At 31.1% G+C, this 18947-nt stretch overlaps 1 protein-coding gene, 1 long non-coding RNA gene and 1 pseudogene across 7 annotated transcripts in view; 1 reads left to right on the forward strand and 2 right to left on the reverse strand.

The window, feature by feature from the left end:
• LOC118647925 overlaps positions 1-16172 on the reverse strand; it is a 37754-nt pseudogene extending 21582 nt beyond the window's left edge.
• Positions 1-18947, forward strand: part of LOC105832099 — a 151996-nt gene that overhangs the window by 51127 nt on the left and 81922 nt on the right. For all 6 annotated transcript variants that reach the window (XM_036293887.1, XM_036293880.1, XM_036293876.1 and 3 more), the window contains 3 exons: positions 11804-11950; positions 16132-16699; positions 18596-18837. In XM_036293887.1, the coding sequence (XP_036149780.1) occupies positions 11804-11950; positions 16132-16699; positions 18596-18837 (957 nt within the window). The remainder of the gene's footprint in view (positions 1-11803; positions 11951-16131; positions 16700-18595; positions 18838-18947) is intronic.
• On the reverse strand, positions 3813-6998 carry LOC118647929. Its single transcript, XR_004965075.1, has 2 exons — positions 4476-6998; positions 3813-4010 (listed from the first exon to the last, which is right to left on the reverse strand). It is a non-coding gene; the product is annotated as an uncharacterized LOC118647929 (long non-coding RNA).

The raw sequence follows: 18947 nt of genomic DNA on the forward strand, positions 1-18947 counted from the left end.
TGCTCATTTAGCTCGATACCAGTTAGCAACTGGCGTAGCCTCGCTTCTTTGGACGTTGTAAGCCTAATGATTAACGCGTTCTTGATATCGCTATATGAATTGGTCGATGGGAGAGGGGGAGCGGAAATTACATCGGCCATTACTTTCATAGTAAGTGGGTTTATGTAGCAGATCACTGAGGCACATTTAACTGCATCGGCTTTGATATTGTATGTTATGAATTTTCGTTCGAGCATCGCGAAACATTTGGTTTATCGCGCCAGAATTTTGGCATCTTCGCGTTTCTGAATTTGTTTGTCTGTATCTCTTGTCGAATTTCCGAAGTTTTAAAATCCTCGTCGGGAAGGGTCGCCATTTTCTTAAGCTGTTTATTGCTTTGCAAGCGACGAGTTTTTAGTCGAGTATATTTCCATATATTTCCCAGGTTTCGGCATCAATGTGGGAACGAATAAACTCCCCGGATGGTTAATATTAATATCTACTGAGATCGCAAATAAACACGCACGAAATTATTGTAATATGCTTTTTTATTTCTTACTTGTTAATACAATTGTTCTCTCCGAGAGTCTGTTCTAATGAATGAATGAATGTAAGTGAAAGTTTCTAGAGTGGCGCTGCTGTCTTTAAAGTGGTGCTATAAAAGTGAGAGTGGAGGATCGATGGCGATAGATCGGAAGGTTGATACGAGACTGATGGTCGAAAAAGACAGGTAAAAGTAGGGTTAAAGTTGAGCGTGAGTTGAGCACGAGGGTGACGAGAGGAATAATGAGTGTCAGCGTTTAAATGGAAAAAATAGTAAAGGAGTTGAGTAAGATAAGGAGGTGCTTAGATGAGATGATGAGGATTTGGAGAGAAAGAGGCATGAGGACGGGAGGAGAAGAAGAGAGTGAAGATGAGGAAAGGATGAAAGATAGATCGAAGGAGGAGGAAAGGAGGATAGAACAGAGGAGAGAGAAGATGAAGAGGAAAAGAGCTGAGAAGGAGAACTGAAGCGAAGGGAAGGAAGAAGTAGCGGATAGAGGTAAGAGGTTGGAGAGCGAGAAGGAGCGGAAACTCAGGAGGAGGACAGGGGCAGTGGTGGAGGAGGAGACTGGTGGAGGGAGAAAAATGGAAAGGGGAGGAAAAAGCAGAGGAGAAAAGATAAGAAAGACAAAAGGAGAGAGTGGACAAGCAGGGAGAAGGAGGACAAGGAGAGAAGTATGAGCGAAGAGGACTGATGGAACGCAGTGGCGAGAGAGGAGGAAAGTGAGAAGAGATCACGGCAGGCCAGGAGAGAGGAAGAGCGGAGAATGCTTTGGCTTCCCTCCCGCACAGACAGGGTGTCTGTAGGGTGCCTTTCGGCATAGTTATTTCTCACTGTGTCCAATTGAACGGTGTGCAAATGAACGATGCGCAAAATATTGTGTCCAAAAGCACCGTGTGTGAAAATGCACCGTGTCTATTTGAACCGTGTGTAAATGCACCGATGGAGAAGAGGATGAGGTGGAGGATAGTGGAGGCGGCGAGAAGCGAGAGGGCGAAGAGGGAAAAAGTGGAGATATCAAATAGAGAGCTATGGGTGACGAATAAGAGGTGGAGTTGGGACGGAGAGAGAAATAGATGGAGAGAAAAAGGAGGGGAAAGACTAAGGGATGAATAAGAGGTGGGTGGAGGATAGGAGATGGAGCGGGGGCGGGGGGAATATATGGAGAAGGGAGAGGGGAGTAAGGAGGGAAGGAGTTAATGGAGCAGAGGAGAAGGGGGGAATCATGAAGGATGGATGAAGAGACAGTAGAGGAGCAATAGAGTGGGGAAAGAAGAAAGGATGAAATGTTTTAGAGAGGGCGCGAAGAGGAGATGTAGTCTGTAAGACTGCCCAATGGCCAGATCCATAAGTGGTATGTGGAAGATGCATGTTTAACATTTATAACGTAGATATTATGATGTATATACGGAGAGCTTATTGGAGTTGTATAGGGTTTGATGCACCCTTGAAAACACCTCGTCAATCCTGAGAGGAAGTACGGAATAAACTATTATATTTAAATGTAAAAAATTAAATTGAGAAAAATATTTAATTAAAATTAGATAAATTATTATAGTAACATATATATTTCAATAATTTTGAAAGATATGTTCTAAGTAAAATAGTTAATAGTTTTGCATTTTATATATATGGTAATAAAAAGTTTTACACTTTTAACTTTAATTTTTCTTAAGTTCAAATTATTAAAAACTACTAAAAAACAATCGATTTTTTGGAACTTAAAAGCGAAAATACCTCCTTAAAAGATTTAATAATTTAAAATTTTTGCGACATCTACAGGGAGAAATCCGAGGTTTGTCTATTTATTAATAGGAAGCCAAACGGGATTGAGGTGAAAATAAAAGTCTACTATAGCTTTAGGATATCTCCAATAATAGTTGAGATATTAATTTTTTAAATTGTACGAATAAGCGTCGAGGAAAGCGCCAAGCTGTTCGAGCTATTGCACGACCCACCGTGTCAAGTATTGACTGCCGGCGGCGTGAGGAAACCGCGGCGAAGCACGAGCAACGGCACGCTTCTTCCCTCTTCCTCCCGCCGCCGACAGCCAATGCTTGATACAGTAGGTCGCGTTATTGGAATCTAACATTTCTCGTGACGCCCTCTAGGCGGCAGTAGAAGCAAAGAAAATAATTAAATTGTGTAGTTTGAATTGTAGCGATAATTGTTTTTATGAAAAAACTTTATTAAAAAACAATAGATGTTGGAACGTTTTTTCTGCGGTCTAATCGATTGAATACACATAAGTGCATTGTTGAAGGATGTAAAAATAGGGCAAATAAGAATTTAATCTCCAGTTTTATGAATTTCCGAAAGCAGAAAAGAATGCTCTGGTCCACTTGCTTCCAAGAACATTGATTATCTGTACACGATTAATTCTTTAATGCTGTTTTTTTCTGAAAATTTATTTGAACTTAATTTGAAATACTTATTCAATGTTATTAAAAATTTTTTAGGTTATATTTAGCGGTAACAGTATAGCAGAGTAGTTGTCATATGTTTACACTTTTCGCCTAATCCAGCTTTACAAGTACACTGGCAAGAAAAAAATTTCCTACTTTTACGTACTTCCCCATAAATTTCACAAGGTCTCAATTGAGAGGTTTGAACGCATAGAGCTTGTAAGCGCACAATGTTCTGTCAATTTGTCGGACACTCCCGCATTTTATAATGTGTCATCAGCTTCTAAGACTTGTTCTTCTTCAACAAACTTTCTCTGATTGTGAGAAGGATTTGTACCTGCCCAGTTGCAAATATCATTCAAAGTAATTAACATAATTGCTAGTAACTGTATTGTTTGGTATAAACGTAATGTATTATAATACTTTGTCGCCGCCATGTTGGTTGCATATATACATATATGTTGGCCACGCCTCTATATTAGATTTCAATAGCTCAAGCGGCTCAACGCTTTTTTCGACGCTTGTTTATTCGTACAATTTGAAAAATTAATACCTCAGGTATCATTGGAGATATCTCAAAACAATGGTGGATTTTTATGTTCATCTTGATCTCATCTATTTTTAAATTAATAAATGGACAGTGCTCGTACTTCTCCCTGATATTCATTTTAATATTATAATAGTCTAAAGAGCACGTTATGATTTATTCAATAATAATAGCATTTAAAGTTATCTTTTTTTTAGTTTAAAACTATTGTTATTATTCGATGTTTTTATTTTTATAAAAATTATTACTGGGGGTGCAGTGCTTCGTAAGGAATGGATCAATACGTTAACTTTTATATATACAAATTAGTACTTTAATTCTTTGCATTTATTTTTTGTTTTTTTATGATTCTAACTATTAAGTTAGCAATTTTGCACACATGTTTTTCCAAAACAATATGAGTTATTTTTATTGGTAATACAAATTAATAAGTTAGTAAAATAAATAAATCACTAAATAGATTTGTTTTTATTCCGATTTGATCTTGCCAAGGGTAAATATTTTGATTAGGGAAACCTGCACTAATAACCTTGACCTTGGTATATGTTATGAAGGTCACCCTCCTGAGTGACCTTTAAAAGATTTTGTTCCTTTCCCTGCACCCTCTCACCGTAATTTTTTCTAATTCTAACACACCAATTTTATGTCGCTATTTGGTTAATGCGAAAACATTGGAAACGAACAGCGTGGATCTTGTTTGGCGTGGAAAGTCGCAAACCTATGTGGTACTGTGCAAGTGTGGACATCATTTACTTTACGTTTTATAAATATGATACATGATTTAAGTGCTTTACGTAAAGTAAACGAGAAATCCATGCTTGTATAGTACCACATGGGTTTGCGATTTTCCACGCCAAACAAGATCCACGCTGTTCGTTTCCAATGTTTTCGCATTAACCAAATAGCGACATAAAATTGGTGTGTTAGAATTAGAAAAAATTACGGTGAGAGGGTGCAGGGAAAGGAGCAAAATCTTTTAAAGGTCACTCAGGAGGGTGACCTTCACGCTGTTCGTTTCCAATGTTTTCGCATTAACCAAATAGCGATATAAAATTGGTGGGTTAGGAAAAAATACGGGGAGGGGGCTCCGCCTGTCCCCCGCCCATGCGTTTTCTAAAAATATATTAATTCTCTTTCAATCAAAAGCACCGTTTATTTGCACACCGCTCGGTTGGACATTGCTCACTTGCACGCTGTTCAGTTAGACACGAAAAGAAACGGACACACCCTCGCGCGCGCGCGCGCGGGGGTGCAATAGAGGCCTTCAGCTCCCCTCTCACACCCACTCCGTCGGTAGGGTGCCCTCAGCATAGTTATTTTTATGAGAATAGCAGACTGATCTTCTTCAAGAGTCTGCTAAAGGTCGTTGACCTGACTAAACCGTGGTACTGTGACCCGTTTATGTGTCGGAAATCCATCTGGGGAATTTGAAGAAGAAGAAGAAGAAGAAGGCATAGTTATTTCTCACTGTGTCTATGTGAACGGTGTGCAAATGAACAGTCTACAACTGAACGATGTGCAACTGAACGGTGTGCAAATGAACAGTGTGCAAATGAATGGTGCGCAAAATATTGTGCCCAAAAGCACCGTGTCTATTTGAATCGTGTGCAAATGCATCGCTCCTATATTTACTTTGCAAGATTATAAGAAGTAGAAAAAAAACCGAGGTTAAAAATCACAATTTTGTTTTATTTAAATAACTCAATAAAATTTTGTATGACACTTGTTGATACAGGTTTGTTACCCATAGAATTCTAGCAATTATGTTTTAAGCAGATGCAGAAGTTCTTTGAATATATATAACGAACATAATTAACAATTTACTGAAAGGAAAAGAAGATTGTGGTTATGGAACCTGTAGGGGGATATGGAACATTACTAAAAAATATTTTCAAATTATTTTTATTTTTAAAAAATAAAAAATGAATGCTTTTTGACGGATCTTACGTATCAGTTATCAATATCTTATACATAATATTATATCACAAAAAGTATCAAAAATATATCCAAAAATTCTTTGGCTCTTGCGATTTTACGCATTGTAGAAGTACTATGAAATATTATAACAAACAATTAACTAATAAGTAAAACAGAAGTATAAGCAAATTATATTCAAAGGGATTGTGGGACTCACAATGTAAGGGACTATCTTACATTGTCAAGGCTGAAATAAAAAGCTATTACCAATAGATTAGGCATGTGTCAAAATGAAATTGTGTACAATATTAATTCTCACGACGCACTAGGATTTGAGTAATCAAATAGCATAAAAGCTATAATTGTTAATTTTAAGTTGTATAACTTGAAAAGTACTTAAGTAAAAATACTTAAATATAGTGTTTTGAAAAGCTTTCATGGTAAGCTACAAGAATATTGTTGTGAGCGTTTTATTCTGAACGGGAGTTCTTCCCGAGATATATCTAGGGTTCGTTTGTCTTAGGGGTTAGGACCCGAAGGGGAGAGGATTCGGCTCGTAGATTGATTGAAAAGACGGCTTCTTGCTTGTTCTGCTTTAGGTCGTTATTCTTGTCTCTGGTTTACAATCAGCTGTGCTGCGCGTATGGGGTTAGGTGACACTCGCGATAAGCGTGTAGTAAACTGACATAGCTCATTGTTAGTTATTCTCCGCCCGGTCACTGCACGTACATATGTAGCCGGATGACTTGCTGGCTTAGCACGATTTTTAGAGGCTAGTGACCGGGTGTTGATGGCTTCCGCAAGGCTAAGCGTTTCGACACTAGAAAACGGTCATTTCGCGATTTAATTGTGCAGCGTAGAGCCTTATTTCTAGGGCGATACGGAACTGCTTCCGAGCGGTTCCGTATGTTGTAAGCTCGCGATGTTGTAAGCTCACGGAAGTTGCTTGGGACTTCCGTGAGCGCGGCGAATTCCTGTGTGTCTTTCGAAAGAAATGCTTCTTGCAACGTCTTTTCGAAAGATGATGCGTTTCGAATTACTAATCTATCGGTTGTAATTTGGCTTACAACAATATGCAATAAAAATTGGCAGTTGACGATCAAAAATTTCTAGGTTTATGTAATTGTGGTAACGTTCTTCAAGGTCACAATATATAGCCACATAATTCGTTATATAAAACCCTATAGCTTTTGTATAAAATATTTTTTTGAAAATGCATATTTTTCTAAATATTAAAGAGTTTTGACACTTTTCGTACACTTTGTATATCATTAATTCATAAATTTTTCATATCTTTTATCTGAAAAAGGAGATGTTAAACCGAATCGAATTTTGTTGCCTCTTTTCCGCGATGCCAATTGATTCTTTCATTGCGCTTCGTGTTCCAAGAGTAGCTGTCATTGCGATTGAATGTTGACAGCTGTCAAATTTATATAGATATTATCTATACAAATATTGTTGTAACTTATTTTAAAAAAATAAAAAGTAAAGTAGCGCGCGTCTGTTGTGTCAGTTTGCGTACTTTACCGTATTTGACAGCGTGTATTTTATTTAAAAGAGAGAAGGAAAGGAAAGAGATTAGAGAGAGAGAGAGAGAGAGAGAGAGAGAGAGAGAGAGAGAGAGAGAGAGAGAGAGAGAGAGAGAGAGAGAGAGAGAGAGAGAGAGGGAGGGAGGGAGAGAGAGGGAGAAAGAAAGGGATGAAATAAAAAACTAAAATATCAGGTAAAATTATTTGTGTAAGGAAAGTGTGTAAGGAAAGAAATTTAAAGATTGTTTGTTGTAGAAGATTAGGAAATAAAGTAAGGATATAACATTGATTTGACATTTCGCGTACTTTTCAGGAAAGAGATAGATAAATAGATATATAGATAGATAGAGAGGGAAAGAGAAGTATGGAACAACATAAAAATATAATGTAATTTATAAGTTAATTAAAAATTATGTACTTTAAAATAATACATAAAACATTATATAATATTTTAAAAATTTTTAAATCTTTCAAAAAGAAAGAAGTAGGAAAAGAAAGAGGTGGATAAATAGATCAAGAAATAGAAAGAGAGAAATAGAAAGATTACGAAAAACAAGAAATTAGGAGAAACAGCGATTTTCGCAGAAAGACCCAGATAGCACACGGACGTCTTTAGGACGTCCAGGACGGACTTCGTGGATATCCTGAGGACATCCTGATTTTATCCCGGGACGTCCTCAGGACATCCTGAGGAATAGCAAACGAGCGCCACTTTTTAGTCCTCAGGACATCCTGAGGACAGTCTATCGGACATCCTGAGGACAGTCCATCGGACGTCCTGAAGATACCATAGGATTTCCTCAGGACATCCTCAGGAATACCAAACAATGACCACTTTTTATCAGATTTTTTAGATTTTTTTTTTAGGATTTTTGATAAATGTATCGATTTTTTATAAGAAACTTATAAGAAATTTTTTGAAACGTTTCTCAGAAAAATTTAAAAAATAAAAAATTCCGATTAATTTAGAAAATTTTTAAAATATTTCTAAGTATTTTTAACAGTTTTTGAGAATTGAAAAAAAACTTTAACAAAAAATTAAAAGTTCTAATTATTTCTACGATAATTTTGTAAGAGGAAGAAGACTATACATGTTTTAGCGACAGTTGTATCTGTTAAAGCATGTTTAATCTCTGTACCCGAGAAAACGGTCACCCATCCAAGTATCAACCATCGCCGACGATGCTTGACTTCGAAGACCATACGCATCCTAACGCTTCGTGATGATCCATGAGTACTTCTTGTTTATGCATACATATTTGTTATAGATCATTACAATAGATGTTGTCAGAAGGATGAAACATATATAGTTAACTTATATTTTTATAAATAAATATAAAGTTTTACAGTTTTTTAAAGTCATTTTTACATATGCGCGCGAAATAGCATGTGGAATAACTTATTAAAAAACTGTTTTTGCGCCGTTTGTATAAAATAAAATTAAAAAATTATTTAATGTCATCTTTTATAATTTTTTAGTATTGTTAATATGCCATATTGTTTCAATAAGTGTAGACATTCAATCTGACTTTAAAGTCAACATTTTTACACATTTGATTTTGCAATACATTCTAGAAATACGTACGATATTCAAAGATTTCTCACTTGCTATATTAATTTACGTTTTTTTCAAAAATTACTATACGTCCAGGATGTCCTGAATACTATTTTAGGATGTCCTGAAGACTTCGTAGGATGTCCTGAGGACTCTCTTAGGACATCCTAAGGACTGTTTTGGGATGTTCTGAGGATTGTTTTAGAATGTCCTGAGGACTGTCTTAGGATGTCCTGAGGACTTTCAGGATATCATTCTTAGAACATTCTGTGTTATCTAAAATGTCTGGTATTTATACAGTCATTATATTTAAGTTTATCTTCAGACATTTTGTAGCTAATGAAACTCTTTATACAATATTTTAAGAATAACGTTTTCAGCTAGAATACATATATCCTCAGGACATCCCAAGGATGTCCTCAAGACATGAGTAAAATTTCAATTTATATTAATACTATTACAGAATTGAACATTCTAAACTTACTTTAGAAGTCAAATTTATACATAAAATATTTACAATAATACAACTATTATATCCTGACAAGATCCCAGGACATCCCGGGACATATTCAGGATGATCCTGAGGACGTCCTGTGCTATCTGGGGAAGAAACGGAAAGAAAGAGAAAGAGAGTTTAAGGGGAAAGATATTATGATAAATATCAGGTAATAATAAAATAAGAAATAACGTTGCACAATAATGTCTGTATTAATATACAAAAAAACCGACACCCGATTTGAAAACAATAGACCTAAAAGTTATAAAATACCTGTTTTTATTGAGATTTCTTGACGTTTAAAAAAGAAATTATTTATCAGAAGATTTTTAGAAAATCGTGGCTTTCTAAGGGTGAACGGGTTAAGAAAACAAAAATTTAAAAACGGAAAAAGGTAGGAGAAAAAGAAACTAGAGAGAGAGGGGGGCGAAGAGAACTGAAGTTTATAAAATTATAATATTGGGTTACAATATTAAGACAGATATAGAGAAAATAAAGAGAAAGAGAGAGACAGAAGGACGCTTTATTTGTAGAGAAAGGGGGACAGAAAGAGAGAGAGAGAGAGAGAGAGAGAGAGAGAGAGAGAGAGAGAGAGAGAGAGAGAGAGAGAGAGAGTGTGTATTAAAATACTGCGAGTCGAAATGGATAGGCAGTTGAACTCTCTCGCGTTGAAGAAGGCTAATTTTTGCTTGCCTTAATTACGCTGCGGGTGATTTTTATGTAGCACGTCCGCTGCATTTTGCTCCCGAGAGAGTTAAGCCGCTTATCGGCGACGCCGTGCACTAACTGGCGGGCAAGTGCGTGTTTTGCCACTCATTTACGTGATGTATTGCTTTCGCTGATTGGACGAGCAAAAAGGTATTTTTTAGTCCACTTTTGCAAAAAATACAATTATAAAAAGTCGATGAAAAATTGTTTCTTTTAAGTTTTTTTTTGACAATGCTATAAAGATGTCTTATAGTCTTACATCTTTTAGTCTTACAGAAAGGACAACTTAAAAAAGACGTTTTTTAGTAATTTGTGCTATCTGTAAAGTGTCTAATTCTAACAAAATTTTTAATTTAAACGATTTTACAAAAAATAATATATATATATAATACATATATATTATAATATTTTACGTATTTATATATAATACATGTGTACTTTATATTATATAGATACAAATATGTAACTCTATAAATTATAATTACAAATATAATGACATGTAATAAACACAATAAAATATAAAAAACAAATTTTGATATAATAAAAATTTTCAACGATAGTTTAATTTTTAATACTTTTAACATGACTAAAGAAAAAATTGGGTTATAGAATCAGTAAATTAATAAAATAAGTATTCTCTAAAATAATTTAAAAGAACTTTATTATATTAATATTTTTTTAATTTTCAATAAAAATTAGCAAAATAACGCAAAATTTTTAAATATTTTATGAATTAGTTTTATCAATATTTTAGCATTTTTTTATTTACAAATAATATATTTTTTAGTTTAATACAGTAACTTTTATAATATCTAATATGTAAAAACATTTTTATCACTTTTTGGCAGTATGTCTTTACTTTTTTTGTATTGCGCTGCGTTACACGAAATTTTATGAAAATTATTGATTTATTGTGAAATATATTGAATAATTTTTCAATAATTTTTATTTTACTTTTCATCGATTTTATTATTTTACATTATTTCATAATTTTAGCTAAATGAATAGTGTTTTCGGTAAATTAAAAGCTTAATACTAGGCTTTTGATCCTGAAGAAGTTAACCAATTCATATTACACTAAAGTTGAAAAGTTAATATTTTACATATTTCTCAAAATGACGTACAGAATACACACCTACAAAACTTTCGATTACCTGCAATACTGAAATGCAGCTTGTATGACAACACAATAAACATTCATGAGCAGTGACTATGTTACAATATTTAAACAGTATGTAAAAAAGTAATTTAGACGGTTTTCCTTAAACATAAAGTATAATAAAATAACGTAAATTCCATAACCCTTACATTTAGTCCATAGCCACCTTTTTTTCTGTCTAAATTTAACAAATATTACAAATATATAAAAATAATATTTGATGCTTTTCTCTTCTAGTAAGATATTTACCTTATCTAAATTATTCTTAAAACCAGCAATAAATGATTTATTTTCTTCCAAATTATATATTTCTTTTGAGTACGGTTGTAAGGAGAATAATGTATCTGAATACTGTTTCTTGCTCTCGACATTACGTTCGTTGTAATATTTTACATGAGAATGTAACGATCTGTATTTGTTTTCATCTTCCGCAAGAAGTTTAAAATCCACCGATTGAATCATCTCATTTTCTCTTTCCTCATCATAATTCGCATCGTCTAGCGCAATTTCAAAAGTCTTTGTGTCCCGTATATTAATCTGGAACAGTTGACTAATTTTATTTATTAATTATTAATAATTAATGACTAAATAATAATCAGTAATTAAATAATTAATAATTAATAAACAATGTGTTATTTATAAATTTATTACAAAATTATCTAGATAAAGAAATTATTATCTAAGATCTGTACCAAGAATTGTTTTGATCAAATTGTATTTTTTTTTGTTTTGTGAATACATTTATTTATTAATTATTAATTAAATTATTAAACTATAATTTGAATTATAGAATATTCTAAAATTAGAATATTATAAAACAATCAATTTGTTTCAAGTACTCAACTGCTTGAGAAATTGTTTGCAAGATACGAATCTGAATAATTAACAAAAACATAACTACTCTTTGATGTAACATTTTTTATAAGCTTTTTTAAACGCCATTTAGAAACATTTTGTTCTCCAGATGTTCCACATGGAAAATACACAATTAGATGGTGAAGTTCGATTTTCGGAAGCACTTTACATATTCAAACGGAATATAAATAAGCACCTTTATACCTTAAGTACAACAGATTCTTCTAAAGAATGCTCAACAATTTCCACACTAGAGGTAAATATATTCTTTGAGTTATACGGTAAATTTTATGTTATAAGTTGAACTAGTGTTAAAAAATTAAAAATTAAATAATAAAAGTAAAAGTTATTAATTTTTAACTTAATTTCAAAGACAGAAACAGACATAAACAGTGTTTCAACCCATTAACGCTTAAGCAAACGCATTTTTAACATAATTTTTAGTGACTTTATTTGCATCGTTAGAATTAAAAAAAAATTTTTAAGTATTATTTCTCTAAAGAAGGCATCATATTTTATGCTCTTTTAGAATCTATTATTAGAAATTGTGTAAAATAAACTCTAAAAAAGTTTTGCATAAAAAAGGCGGCTTTTAAGTAAAAAAATACGAAAACAATCACAAAAAATTTTTCAATTTTTTTTTACATTAAAATAGTATGAAACTCCAACTCTTTTCGCAATCATCGATGCACAAAATAGTTTTACTTTAAGGATATATTTATTAAATTTGTCAAAATTGCCATTTTTAATAAAAAATGGCGGCTAAATCGCAAAAATTACAAATTGTATTTTTTCCACAACAATTTGTAAATTTTGGATAACCAATGGCTTATTATTATTGGAAATAATGAGAATAATACTGGCAGTATATTTTCGATTAAATACACAATTTTTGATATGGCAGATTCAATATGACAATCAAAAAAATGTAAAAATTGTCAATTTTCTACATTTTTTAAATTATTTCGTGAATTTCTATTTGAAAATCACCCCTTTTCATCATTTATGAAGTTTGTCTTTGGGCTCGCTATTTATAAAGTATATCTTTGGATATTTCTGTCCGTCATTGGATATGTCTTAATAAAAGGAGTTTATGCTAAATGATAGGTCCAACTGTCAAATCATCCATATATGATGAAATAATGTTTTAAATCACTGGAAGATATTTAGAGTTTATAAGTAATAATGTTTTAATACACTGGAATATAATTAGAGTTGAGATATTATTAGACTTGCAAACAATTAATGATAAAAATGAATGAGAATAATATATTGTAAATTATATGGAAAATGATGAACATTGAAAGAAAGTATCAAAAAGTTATGGAAGAATTAGCGAAACTCGATAAAAAATTTTTTTTTTTGATAATTCGTAAAATTAGAAACATGTATTTTCATATAATATAAACTAAGGCCGAACGGTAACATGTACAGGAAAAAGTTGTTTAAAATAATGACCCTGACAACATATTTAAAGGTCATCAAAATCGGTGAGAAAGTACTAATGTAAATAATTACCGAAGAGAAATATATGTAGTTAAAGTATATTTTTATTAAATAAATATAAATTTACACTTTTTAATTGATTTTTACATATGTGAAATAGCATGTGGAATAACTTATGAATAGATTCTATTTTTACTGTATTTAGAAAAAAGTAAAAAATAGACAAATATTTACAAAACTTTAATGAACATTATTTATCTAAATAACAAATATTTTTTACATTTAATATTTTTAACTTATTTAATATTTAATATTTATTATAGTATAATATTCATTTAATATTTTAATTTAAGTTTAATTTAATTTTTCATAAATAAAGCATTTTATAAATAAGTAAAAAATGTGCATATTGAATAGAGAAAAATGATATAATTAAAATAATATTTTATTAATCTTCCGGCAATATTACAGTGTTAAGTTAAATTTAAGATTAGTGGCATATTGCAGTAACATTCTTATTAACATGTGTAAGATTGTAATCTCACTATAATCTTACTACAATGTTCGGTGCTATGGGAGATTATGTATAGCAGCAATAACCTTTAATAGCCAATAATTTTTATAATTTAAAATTTACTGCCTTTTAACTTCATAAATTTATGTTCATTGATATGTACCAATAAATTAATTTATAAGCTGATAATAGTTTGTGCATGAAACAGTTTTCGGGAAAGGATTCGTGGAGGAATTTAGGAAAAATGTAGAAAAATCGACGATTTTTATACTTTTTTGGTTGCCATATTGAATCTGCTATATTTAAAATTGTGAATTTGATTGAAAATAAACAGTGAATATTGATCCCATTCTTTTCAGTCATAATAAGACGTTAGTTATCCGATAGGATTAGTTTGGGCTTCGAGTGAACAGTCATGAGTTATATATTAATTGATGGAGGTTACTCACGAAATACAAAAAAGAAGGTTTTAATTGCCTAATTGTTGAATGTCAATGAACTCTGTTGAATGTCAGAAGAACAGTATCCGAGTTTCTCTGACATGATGGAATACATTGCGTCCAGGAACTTAGCCAGTCCAGAGTAAATAAATTGTGACAAATACATTCTAAACATATTTCAAAGTCTCTCCGTTACCGCCGTCACCACGAAAAGGTGCCCTGAAAGCAGAAAATTCAGACAAGACCAGTGGTACATGGTTATAATCGCAAACTTTGGACAGCATTTAAGAGACTTGTTAAAAGATAGTGTACATAGAAATTTTTAATTTTTTTTGATGCTCCATAATTCTAGCCGTCTCATTGTTGTTCACTCGGGATCCAATTTTTTATATAAAACTGGGCATAGTCCTTTACGTTATTATGGAAAAATTACGACAATTTGTAAATTTTTGCAATTTAACCTCCATTTTTTAATCAGAATGACAATTTTGACAAACTTAAAAAATATACTGTTAAAGTACAATTATTTTGTGCACCAATGGTTGCAAAAGAGTTAGAGTTTTATACTATTTTGATGTAAAAAATATTAAACAAAAATTTTTGCGATTGTTTTTGTATTTTTTTACTTAAAAGCCACCATAACTTTTTTTAGATTTATTTTATACAAATTTTGATAATGGCTTCTGAAAGAGCATAAAAGGACACCGCACAATTTATATGAAAAAAAAAGCTCGGTCAATTTCCTTGAATTTTTTATATATTGTAGTACTTATAGTCCTACATGCAGATATATGTGTATATATACATACACGAGCAAATTGACAAGTGCTAACTCACGTAGTAAATCTTAAAATGGCGATTTTCAAAAATTTTTATTTCCGAAACTAGGCATAGAAAGGTCGCACAAATTGTAATTTTTCATTAGGACTATAAGTACTACAATATATAAAAAAATTCAAGGAAATTTACCGAGCTCTCTCTCTCTCTCTCTCTCTCTCTCTCTTTTTTAAATATATATATATATATATATATATATATAAATTGTGCGGGATCCTTTTACGTGAGAAATAATACTTTTTAATTTTTTTTAAACCTTTAACGTTGCAAATAAAGTTGCCGAAAATTATGTTGAAAATGCGTTAATTTAAAAATTTATTTACGTAAAAAAAATTTATTTCTACATACAATATTTCTTCGTTATTTTGATAATTATTCCAAACCACGGCTCCACCTCCAAATGGGCTGAATTTTTTTGTAATGGCTTCTTGTGCTTAGAGAGTAATGTAAATAACAATTTTAAGTCAGGGGAAGTACAAGAAAAAAATTTATAAAAAAAAATTAAAAAATGTTTCTTAATTAATATGGAATAAAATTTGTCCTTCCAGGGGTACACACACACACACACGCGCGCGCGCGCGCGCACACATACACACACACATGCCTCTTTCACCTTCTGCACCCACTTCGTCGGTAGGGGAGCCTACCGTAAGGCTGCTCTATATAGGAGTGCGCAAAAGTACGGTGCGTACTTTGTTGATGATAAATTACGACTTAACTGACATAGTTATTTCTCAATAAAGTACCGTACTTTTACCCAGGGCACCTCTACCGATGGAGTAAGTGTGGAAGAGAAGAGGCGAAGCCTCACTTGCACCCTTCGCGCGCGCGACTTAAAATTGTTACTTACATTACTTTTTAGTCATAAGAAGCCATTACAAAAAATTTCAGCCTATTTAGAGATGGAGCCGTGGTTTGAAATAATTACCGTTATTTTATATAAACTTATGTATAATAATGCTTTAAAAAATTTTTTAATTTTAGTTAATTTTAATTAATTAATAAATTTAATCTTAACGCAACTGTTAGCTGAGTTTTTGTATAACTAAACTTAAGTATAACTAAATTAATTTTATATATAGAATTATATTAATTTTATAAATTAATTTCTATATATATTTAATTACAAAAATATTAACTTAATATTTATCTTGGATAAATCTTATTGTAATATAAATATCAAATACTATATGTTTGCAGACTATAAAATTTGCCGCACAAGAAGGCGTACAGTCCTCCAAATATGTCAATCAACTCGAAACATTTTTGGCTTCTCAACAAGTACATTTACGAATGTTGGACACAAATATTCTACATAGCAACGAGATATTAACTCTTAGTGTGTTGGATCTAAGCTTGACTGTAAGCCAAACCTATCATGTTTCGAGTAATCTGTGCAATGTTGCGATGAAGTATCTGAAGCTCTGCAAAACGTTTGACAGCACGGGATACTCAAATTTTTTTTTAAGGATTTGTCAATTGTTTTATGAAAATAGACATAATATTTCCGTGAACACTATACTGTGTGACGCCAGAATTCCATTGTACATTCAAGAATGGGAAGAGTATGATGCCGTTTGGAACGACTTTGAGAATAATTATCGCACATGGTACGATCTCGAGAGAATAGAGATTGAGGCGCAATCTCGCAACAATAATTATGTTACAGGATTAAAAACAATAGAAAGAATGTTTGATATTTTTAATAGCAAGAAATATCTTTACAACATCTATTCTTATCTGCGACTTATATCCACTATTATCCCAGGTATTATAAGTAAATTTATTTATTTATTTATTTTAATTGACATCAGGGTTAGATAAAAACTTGTTAAAATTTCAAAAATTAAATGATAAAACATTAACTTTTAACTATACTTAATTATAAATTAATGAACTAATTTTTAATTCTAACTAATTATTTTTAAAACAAACTTTAATTTATTAAAAGCTTTTTTCTAATTTAAAAATTTATATAGTTATATTACAAATTATTTTATTTGCATAATAATATAACTACAATTGTAATATAATAGCAATAATTATATTATTATGCAAAAGAAAAAATACGTTTACATATAAAAACAATATTTAAAAACTGTTACATGAAATAATGTTTTTGTTATTTCATATAAATTTAATTTACAAAAAAATATTTATAATAAAATATAAATTTATTTCATAATTTGTATATTTCATATATTTTGTTACTAGAGTATAATTTAATTTTAAAAAATTACATTGCATAATTTATTATAAATGCCGTTTTCTAATTTAACCCTCGGAGAACACATAGGGTCAATTTGACCTCTACCTCGAATTTGATTGTAAATATTTTGAAAATTGGCGGGCCTGAGGCCTTCTACCTGTAGTTTGGGGTACTAACTATATGTTAAGATGCTTTTTTTGTACAGCGCAACACCTAATAGGTGTTGGGCATTATTCGAAGTCGGTGCAGGGTCATTCTGACCCTGTTGTGTACTAAGCGTCGGTTTTTCAATAGTGAGCACGATGACATATAGTTTGCGGCCACATATTTAAAATGCCTTAGTACGTGTCGAGCAAGAATATTTCGATGGCAACAGTTCTTCTGAGGTGAATAATGTACCAGTACAGTCAAACACTAACACGTCGTATTTAGATTATAGTGAAGCCGTCGCCGACAATAAATAAGTTAACTTTTATCACAAGTCATTTAAATAATAAAGTATTTATATATATGTAATAAGAAATAAATTTTTCTAAAATTTTTTTAAAAAATGTTTTATTTTTTTTACCTTAAAAATCACTTTTATTATCTAACAAAATAAATACCTTTTTTTTTTTAAGGTACACCAAAGTACAATTTTTTTCTTGATTCTACTACATTTTAAGAATACACACGTAAATTTTTAGCCAGAAATATTAAAAAAATAAAAAAATACATTTTTTTTGTAAATTACGTTTTTTTTTTTTTTCAAAAAAAAATTTCTTTGTAAATTTTTTTAAATATGTAAGTAATTCCAACAGCACTTTTTATTTATATCAATTGATTTAATAATGTTCCAAGTACATTTGGAAATTTTTTCCAAGATGATTGCACTCATCGATTTAAAATGGTGGACGATCAAAGTGTGTGTAGGGTCAGATTGACCCACAGTGTTCTTCGTGATCGAAAAAATAGGTGTGTTCTCCGAGGGTTAAATTAATTTAATCTTAATACAACTTTTAACTGAATTATTAGTTTTTTATTCGTGTATCTTGAAATATAACTAAATTAATGAATAATAATAGTAAAAATATAGAATAAAATTTTTATGTATGTAAATAGATAAAGGATAAATGTAAATGTAAAGGATAGTAAGAAAGGTAAAAACACAAGTGATGTAGGAACATAAGCAATAAGATATAACGCTGTGTATCATACTTATTAGGAACTTAGATACATTAGATGTAGGAATAGTTAAGATGTGGATGGATGCCTGATTAAAAATATATTTTAAATCAAGTCTCTTCTTGGTAATGTACATACATGCTGAAGTAATAAAAATATTCTGTTTTATATAACTAAATTAATTTTATAAGTCATTAATTTTGATTTAATTTACAATAAATTAAAAAATATTAACATTTTAAATTTATTCATTAAATTAATTAGATTAATATATTATTATTTTGTTTTCAGACAACATCAATATACAAACAGTGTCCGATTTATTGAAGACGTCGCTACATTATTATTTTGGATATCAGATATTTGATTTGAACACGGAACTGGATCAGTTTGAAGAGGTTGCTTCTAGTTTGCAAGTGAATTTAATAGACAGCATCCTTGTAAACGCATGTCCAAATATTCCTTGTTACAATAAAAAGAACTATAGTAGCATCAAAGATTCCGAATGCATTATATTGAATAAAGATGAATCGGTACGAGTATAAAGTATTAAATGTGTAATTTTCATTATCAAATCTTATACAAATATTTTTTAGAATTCCAACTTTAATTAATCTCTTGTTAATTATTACTGGAAACATTT

The sequence above is a fragment of the Monomorium pharaonis genome, chromosome 1 (genome assembly GCF_013373865.1).
Source record: "Monomorium pharaonis isolate MP-MQ-018 chromosome 1, ASM1337386v2, whole genome shotgun sequence".
Classification (NCBI taxonomy): domain Eukaryota; kingdom Metazoa; phylum Arthropoda; class Insecta; order Hymenoptera; family Formicidae; genus Monomorium; species Monomorium pharaonis.